This window comes from Temnothorax curvispinosus, unplaced genomic scaffold (genome assembly GCF_003070985.1).
Source record: "Temnothorax curvispinosus isolate PA1 unplaced genomic scaffold, ASM307098v1 QBEX01005011.1, whole genome shotgun sequence".
Classification (NCBI taxonomy): Eukaryota; Metazoa; Arthropoda; class Insecta; order Hymenoptera; family Formicidae; genus Temnothorax; species Temnothorax curvispinosus.
The window spans coordinates 249096-258502 of record NW_020214791.1 but is presented as its reverse complement, the minus strand read 5'-3'; the positions used below and the strand labels follow the sequence as shown (position 1 = coordinate 258502).

The following is a 9407-nucleotide window of genomic DNA, read 5'->3' as shown; positions in this document are numbered from 1 at the left end:
AGAGAGAGAGAGAGAGAGAGAGAGAGAGAGAGAGAGAGAGAGAGAGAAAATATTTGAAACATTTTCATTTTGCAGTATCCAGGCTGTTCCACTTCACGACTGCATGCATATTTCTGTTTACCACTTTTGTTATTATTGTTCGTGAAAACCGCGGACTTATTTACTTGTCTGCTTCGCTTTATAGAAGATGATCAGAATCTTCTCGCTCTAAATGTTTCACTTTGCAGAGAGGCAATTTATTCGCAGCCTTTGAGCCGCGGAAGAAAACGGCAAGAAATGCAAACATATAATACAAATCGAAACTGACGATCTCGGCAATTATGGTTGTCGAGGAAATGAAAAACGCCGTGTCAACAGAAATCAGAATTAATGAATTTGCTATTTCATCCTTCAAACGTAACAACCTTAGACATTGCGCCTGAAATTGTATATTGCGACTTTATATGCATATCGCGGACAATGACGAATTCTTAACTCGAAACTTACTCGCGTTATCGGTTCTTTATCAATTGTGTTCTCGTTGTACACCGTATGCTAAACTCTCTTACATGCGCGTATCTCTTAATATTTCCTGATTCCCATCCCGATTCAGATCTCTCACGCAACCTAGCCGTAATTAAAAGTTCCACGAAGAGTTTCCTTGACGTTCCCTAGGTAGCCGTGGTAAAACCGTTAAATCGATCGACTCTTCGCTGTTCGCACGAGTATCGCGTTACTATTTTCTCGATAGTGACTCGGCGGGAGCGAAAGCTAAAGGGTCGGCCCTATGCGCGGGCCCGGGTACAGATTGCGGGGGGAGATGTCGCATCATTATCTCAGCGGAGTATTATTTCTTGATTCGGTCCCAGCCGCTTCTGTCGCCGCCACCCTCGGCGACCATCCGCTAACGTTCTCCCCGTTTTCCTTTCTCTTTTGTGTTCCCTCCCTCCCCTTAATTTAGTAAATGCCAGCAAAATGTTACAAAGCCCTGATAATGGAGACGCAGCGGGGACGGGTCTTCCAATGCTCACGGATACAAAGAAATCCCCGAGACAGACAGGAACGATGGTTGTTTAATCCCTCTGTGAGAGAGACGGAACAGATCGTCTTACGAAGTTCTCTTACAATTCGAACACGCGAGTATGTTTCCGTCAACGAGATGAGACGCTCAATTGATTTCACCGCTTTGGAATCACTTGAAGGACTTATAACTCGCAATACATAGGTAGCAAAAGTGGTTACAATTTAATTTCTCTTCGAGAGAAGAAACACATATATAAAACATATAAAATAATTAATGTTGACACTCAAAATGTACGATTCTTTTAATTAAAATAAAAAAATAAAGTAACAACTAATTTGAACGTAGAGAGAAATCTAATTAAAAAAGATATAAATCATATTTCTGTACGACGGGAAAATAAAACGTCACAATTGCATAAAAGCTTCCGCTTTTGGAATAACCACCTCTCTCTCTCTTTCTCTCTTTCTCTTTCATCTTTGCGACGGGATGAGCTCGCCATATGGGGCGACAAAAGAAAAAGCGCAGTTACGATAAATTGCATTTCCCAAGGAAAGCGGCTACTTCGACTTCAACATTTCCCGTTTCCTGGCTTCGTTCCACGTGCTTGCGTCGCCTTGTATATACATACGTATCTATCTACGAAACTACAATATCGAAGAGAATTCTGATAAGAGTCCGAAAGGAAATCGTTTCGATATTCCTTCTTCAACGATAAGAGATATTTAAGCTTCATGAACTTAGGGACATAATTTTTAAATGCTTTTAAAACATTCGATCTTATATATATCGATTCACTCGCGTAATCTCTGGATCACGATTCTTTTCTCGCATCCCTCGCTGTACCCATTCTTCGCGATGCCGTTTTTCCTCTGTTATCGCACGCGACGATCGATACACGCGCGAGCATCGTTCCTCGTTAATTAGAAAGGTGATAGCCATTAATTGTAGTTTGAGAATCGGCACCCGCGTTGTGCGGTTCGCTCCGCAATTAAGGTACGCTAATTGAACGCTTCCAATTATCAAGCCAGAGGCCGCTGGCGAGACCGTACGAAAAAAAAATATATACAGCTCGCTTATATCCGAGTTCGCGGCTCGTGTCTGCCGTGCGTCTAGCGAAACGAGATAAAAATTCGTCGATCATATTTTCGTCTCGTTCGGTCGTACCTGCCGTTTTTCTCGCCAGACTTCTATTGTGGCCACGACAATTCGGCAGGAAAAACGACCACGACCGGGGATTAACACGTCGCATCTAGTTGCGATCGGTATTTCTCCTAATTGTCCTCAATAGCCGTTGCCAGAAACGCAATGGAGAAATTTTACCTTCGTAATGCTCGCTGCAACAACCTGGGAAGAGCTCGAAATAGCGTGAGAGAAGTGAGTTACGATCGCGAATGTTAGCGAGGTGAAAACGGTCACAGGTTTGCGGCGTTGCTGAGCTAACCGTGGCAATTGAGCTCTTTCTCTCTCTTTTCTTTTCCCTTCCTCCCCCTCCTCTCTCTCTTTTCCGGACATTTTCGACGATGTTAGCACTTCGGATGTCGTATATCGATTTAGCGGATTATCCGTCGGGCTACAGCCGATAAAATTGTATAGAAGAATTAGGTTAAATTTAATTCATGCTAAATCGCGTATTTCAATCGTAACGTTCCATCCGTTTTCCATATCGCTTTATTACTTACCGCCCGTGCACGCACGTTTATTTTCACTATTATTTTATGAAAAGTGACGTATTAAAACGTCAGAGCTGCATTGCGGTTTATTGAAACGCGGACGTAACGTTATTCCGACGTGTATACATTCGTTGATTTATACCGGGGAATTATTAAAATCGTTCTATTATGTTAAACCCATCTCTTTTTCGCGGATATACATCTCCTTCCCGAAGGCGTCGGGGTAAATAGCACTGTTGCAAACGCCACTTCTCTGGCCCTTGTCATGTATTCCCCCAGAGTAGAGCGAGGAAAGGAGAAGAGCGAGGGGGATAGATCTCGACGCGTTGGATAATGCATCCCGGGTCAGAGCTGTCCGTCACGCACAACCACAAATTCAGACAACGATGCTTTTCGGATTTCGCTCGGCATTCGTCAGGCTCCTCCTCGCTCACGGTGAAAATGTCCGTATTACGCAAGCGAAACCCTATACCCAGACATAAAAGCGGTGCAGCTGTTATCTCAAACCGCGACCTATTTCGGACGGAAACACGGACAATTCGTACGGTCATACGCGGCGCATTGTTTAGACTGTCGCGCAGATGTTATACGGATCCTCTAATTAATTAAGTCTTTGTCCCCTATTTGCATAATTAGCAATGAAATTTGTTGAAATTTCTTCCGCAGTCTACAAGGCATCTTTAATAGTTTAAGAAATTGCTGTACGACCTCGGCAAACTGCTCGAGATTTTAATTAAACTTTCTCTCGAAAGCCCTTAAGGCGATGTAAAATGTTAAATTGAACCGAATTCTTTCCCTGATTCTCAAGTAACACTTTCTTTATTTTTAGAAAATGTTCCACTTCTCGTGGAAGCGTGTCAATGAGATCTTAATGAAATTTTTCCTCCGCGATTTTCAGCGGCGAAGTAATTTCTCGGTTTGATTACGCACGTTTTACCAATTGGATTTCAAAGCGACTGAGCGATGACTTCGCAGCAATCCGCCCTTTACGCTGAGTTTCTCCCACAAATTACTTTCCTACGAATTTTTTCTTTCGCTAGCATGAGCGACGTGCCAGCACGTAGACGATACTCGCCTTCCCCGCCCCCTCCCCCTTCTCCCTTCGCGTTTCCTTTCCACCTGCTGAACCCTCTAAAAGTTCGCCGAGACGAAAGTTCGACGCGGGTAGATTCCAAAGTACGGATTTGTTTTTCCACATCGGTATTTACTTTTTCACGGCGCGATGCACAGAATGAATGAAAAAGGAGAGCCGCTGAGGGATAGGTCTTCTTTCTATCTTCTCTCTCTCTCTCTCTCTCTCTCTCTCTCTCTCTCTCTCTTTTTTCACGTTCCGCGAGCGCATTCCGTCTGACTGCGTATTTCTATTGAAACGCGATGATGAATGGCTATTGGGATAAAGTTATGCGGCGCGCCGGCGTTAATGTTGCGAAACACACACATTTGAAAACTGGGTAAATTCGATTTACGATCGGTGGCGCCCAGCAGCGCGTATACCTTTCACGTGTGATCGAGCGCAGCACCTCAGATTGCCGTCGCGCGGTGGTTGCGAAGAGATTTATATGAAAATCGTCGCAGTTTCCCCGCATTGATTATAACGACTGGCTCTGCTATATTGATCGGAATACGTGAAACGTATCATTTCTACGTTGAAACGTGAAATTAATGCCACGACAACTGAAGCGAAATTATTAATACTAATGGCAGTCCGTATCGACTTTCATACGAGAACTTTCATGACGCGTTGCGTAATCCGCGCTGTTTATTTCAACTCATCGATTCCGATACTTATTATGTCTTATCCGTCAGTCTCGAACGTGAACAACGCGATCTCTTCCGAGGAATAAAATCCTAATAAAAACAAACGGCACGACGTGACTTCGGCTACCGTGGGGTAAAGAAAATACAACGCAAAACTCGGTCAGAAAGGAACTCGTCCCACTTTACTCTCCGGTCTCTTCTTCTCCTACCCTCATAGAAATTCCATGCCGTTTGCGCTGGCATTTGCCGTGGCGGAGAGCCGTAAGCAAAGTGCCACGGTGCTACACAACCATACATAACCGTGGCGAGATAAGGTAGGGTCGAGTCACGGAGAGTAATGCATCTCGCAGACGTTGGGAATGAAAATTTACCCCTCGACCCTTTCGTCTATCGCGACCACGCTTAATTCGACCGTTACGCTAACACGAAACTTTCCTCTTCTGCTTTCAGGGACAAGATCTTCAGGCTAAATCTAAGCAACATCAGTCATTCCAACTGCGAGGTGAGTTGCCCAGACTTTTATACATTTCGGCTCCTATCGGCGCGTTTAGCGCTTAATGTGATAACACGCGTCATCTTATGTTTGCATCGAGTTTACTGTTTACGTATTTGAACCAACGAATTAAACCTATATTTAAAGTCGTATTTAGCTTTAAACGTGAAAACGTGATCCCCTCTGTTTCAGCATGATGAAGCTTCTAGAAACAACTTCGTAGAACTTTAACAAGGTTTATAACTTTTAATTACGTGATACGTGCGATAAAAAGTTGAATTTTAATGTATTTAAGTGAACGTTCTTCGTATTTAAAATGTGAGGATAATAGTCTTCATAATCATACTTTAGAGCTGTCAAGTAATTAAAATGGAATAGAATTTTAGTATTAAGTGGAACGCGATTTTAATATTACCTATAGACTATGAGGTCTAAATTCATTTTTCTTGAACCGCGCATAAAGAATTCATTTGCCAGTAAATCTCAAAAAGAACTTTGTTCGCTGTACCACGCGCTTTTCACCCCTCTCCCTCCCCCTTTGGCTGTCTTCGTATCGATTAGCATTAAATGTCGCATAATGTTTGGTCCCCGTTTGAGAGAGGGCGATAAAACCAGACCCCGGTCGTAACTTGGAAAGTGGGCTCCGCTCGTCCCCATAAAACTGTCAATCATGCATAGCCAAGCGAAACGACACCGACGTCATCGGGACAGCTGACGCGTATCTGCCGGCTAAGCGATCCATTGTAGTCGAACGAATCGTACAATGATTTTTCCACGCTCTCCCTTGCCCGGCGGGGATTCGGTTTAAAAGCTCATATATACTGTATTCGCAAAGTGCATATTTGCGTATCGTACGAATTATGCATATCGTACGAGATATGAACAATCATAGGCGCATTTTAATTACGAGGCTGTTACACATACACACACAAAATTACAAAATGTTTTATTTTTTGTGTCGTTTCTTCTAAACCGACACAATTTTTATTTTGTCATTCTTATATTTTCACATCAATAAATATTTTTTTTTTACGTACACGAACGCTATCGAGTGAGTTTTAGTAAAATACGACGCGCTTGGTCGTTGGAGATTGAATCAAAATTGCTACGTTGAGATTTTGCTCCCGATGCCTCCGCGCCGAGAACGGTGGTCAGCTGCCAGACGCTCAGAGGCCGGAGAGGGAAAATTGCTTTTTAACCCTCCCCGTTTGCGACAAGATGCGACAAGTCGCTTCCACCTGGCGGTGGCTATCTACGATTCCGTTCATTCGGTTGACTCTAACCGGGACGAAATCCGATCGTGGACGTTGTTCATCGATTTGTTCTTTTCGGAGAGACAACGAACGCCCCGCGGCTGAATTGGAAAATCGCCGTGCTCCTCCACCTGCCTCGACCTATCCTCGCTCTCGACCTATAGCTTCCGGCAAGAAGTTCGTATCTTCGGGTACTTGGTGCAACGTTGAAGTTTCCGTGCGTTATCGCGATTTTACAGTGTCGGTTTCTACTGCTAGAGAAAATAGGCGGTTACCTTGGACTTTCCTTGTGAAAGAGGTGAAGGATGCTTGAATGGTATAACAAAACACTTTGACCGACCAATGTATACACCCAGCGGAACAATTTTATTTAAGAGAAGCTTGTTCCGGATAATTTCGAGTATCGCTTTAGGGCAGTAAGCGTATTCTTCTTTAGAAAAAATATTAACACAAAGGTATAATTAACATATTACTCTTTTTTATACAGAATTTATGAAATTATTGTGTTTATCGTTGTTCAATTTACATAGAAATTTCGATGAAGAAAGAAAAATGATTTCTTAAACAGATCAGCAGACGAAAAAAAAATAATGAAATGATGTTTCGATATTGGGAGAGAAACGATTATTCGAAAATGCAATTATATTTCGTTGAATCCATCACTCGTCGCGAGAACGAAAAACCACCCCTAAACACAGGATAGATAGAGGGAGCGCATTCGCCCTGACATTTCTTATTGGCCTTCATGCCGGATGCGACGATTGTGGTAGCGCTGAAACTAATTTTAACATGGATGACAATGCGGTCACTGGACACATAGAAATGCGGGAACGCGAAAACGTTGAAGCGCAACGTTATAGTTATTCCTTGCCTTCGGGCGTTTCGCCGGATCGCTCGTGATCATTAAATAGATACACGAAGCGAATTGATGTACACGCCCGAGTTATTCGGCACGGACGAGCCGTTTTGCCCAAGTTACTCCGGAGCGTTTTCACCACGGAGCGACATAGAGTTTGCACGAACGTAACTTACGTTCCACATGCTGGGTATTCGCTGGGCAACTTTCGCGAAAATGTGTCAACGATAGCGACGAAGTTGCATCCACATGCGCCTCGAAGTTCGCGAAAATGATGAAGCAATGACGAAATAATTCCGACGATTGTCTCCGCCAGCGATAAAATAAACTTATTTGTTGTGCGATTATGTAATCTCATATGCGTTAATAAAGCATATTGGCGTGCGTGTTGTAAAACGTGAGAACATTTAACGAACTGAGAATTTTGCTAGATTCATTTTTTTGGCAAATTTTATCTGATTCCGTTATTTCGTGATGCGAATGCTCAAGTCCATTCGGCTCGCTTACAATGAAACCGCATCGCGAGGTCGGTGTGTTGCCAGCCATCACCACAGAGTTCGATTCCATTGAGAATTAACAGGCATGGAATTTCGATTTTTGTTCGTAGCAGTATGTGGCCGGAAAACGTTAACCTAACCTAACGCGGGTCTCAGCAGGCCACAAGAATCGGCCCCCTTCTTTCGTTTCCTCTGTTAAGTCTCTAGAGTATTTTGGTCTGCGGTGGATGTTGTCGTGGGGTAAACTGGAAAGCGAGATACGTGGACGCGAGGTGAAGGAGACGGAAGAAAGAATTCCGCGCGTAGGATGATACAATTTTGCATTTTACATACATGCATGATGATCGTCCGGTTGCTAGAAGCGAGAAGGATCGCTGCGGGTGCTGTAAGGGAGATACAATATCGAATGGGGTCAGAGCGAGTAGAAAGTGTAAGTTATATATACGTAAGTCGAGCAGGCATGTTAAAAAGAAGCGAAGCCAGGCGAGAAATAAAGGCAGAAAATATCAAATAATTGTCTAAATATTGAGTTTGTAAATGCGCCGGTTATATTAAACATTTTAAATGATATTTATGATAAACTTTTCTACGACTATAGTGATTAATCTTACATCTCGCTTTGAATTAATTGGAAGTATGACAAAATATTTGTTCCAAGTTTTTGTTCTTTTTGTTTTTCATAAATTTCCTCTTGGACGGTAATTGACTTTGGTTACGTTCGAATAAGCTGTGAAAAGGAACAAAAACAATAGAAAGGCTATATTTCTCGAGATTTTAGATGTATTGTATGTACATACATTTAAAACGGCGTATTTTCGGGAGCAAAAGTGAGAATGGAAATTTGGATACATTTGAGACGGGTCGATCTCGATAACATCCGCTACTACGTGAATCTACCCTTCGCTCTGGAGACAATGCCCCATGCTAATCCTGCCTCTGTTACAATTTCATAAGGGGAAGAAACGTTTCGTGCGTCCGCCCTGAGGGACCACACGCGTTCCAGGCGAGTTATAGTACGTGGCTAGAATAGATGGCCGAGAGGTTTAAAGCTCGCATATCCTGTACAAAGGGACGGTCCTGTACGACGCCCGAAGAATACATGCGAAACGAAAGTGCACGTTCTTCCCCCTGGCATTTTAAGAGTGGCTAACGGGTCGAGATGTAATTAACGCGCATTTTTTAAGATAGAATTTATAATTTCGAATGTTTGCAATTGTTCTAAACGAACCACGTAAGATTTTATTAGTTAGATATTTTGTAGATTTTATGTTAGGGAGAGATTGAATACGTTTATTCGAAGATTATAAACTATGATTTGCATTTTTTAATTGCACTTCAGTGACGCAGTTTTAGAAAATTAATAAAATAGATGCTTATATATAGTGAAAAAAGAATAACTTTTTCAACTAAATTCAGTTGGTCGGTGAAAGTATAGCTGCATTAACCGCATCGTGGTTTTGAGCTATAACTGAGAAACCATCAGGTAACTCTATATACTTCCACGGGTGTGTCCATCCAATCTTTGTATCTTTATAATCATCTTTGAAGACGTGCATCGAACGATAAGACTAGCCTCGCTCAAGCTCACCTATTTTTTTACGCGTTACTTTGCTGAAGCTCTCAAGTTTGCGCAATACGGGGGAGAAAGAGGGGTCGATTTGCAGCGTTATGGTAAGACGGAATAGTCTGATCGATCCCGAATGATCGGCAGTACGAGCGCATCGATCGAACCATCGTGGAAAAGGAGTCGTCCATCGTTGATCGCGTAACGAATTCCGACGTTGGATGCCCGGCCGAGACGAGCTCGGCCGCGCCGTGAATAAAGCATGCGGCTGTTCGATGGGAGAAGCAGGAAGCGATTGGAGGAAGAGCGGGAA

At 43.0% G+C, this 9407-nt stretch overlaps 1 protein-coding gene across 4 annotated transcripts in view; it reads left to right on the top strand.

Moving 5' to 3' along the window:
• The window catches only part of LOC112454324 (semaphorin-2A), a 308067-nt gene that overhangs the window by 274828 nt on the left and 23832 nt on the right, over positions 1-9407 (top strand). For all 4 annotated transcript variants that reach the window (XM_025015633.1, XM_025015635.1, XM_025015634.1 and 1 more), the window contains one exon: positions 4882-4933. In XM_025015633.1, coding sequence (XP_024871401.1) covers positions 4882-4933 — 52 coding nt within the window. The remainder of the gene's footprint in view (positions 1-4881; positions 4934-9407) is intronic.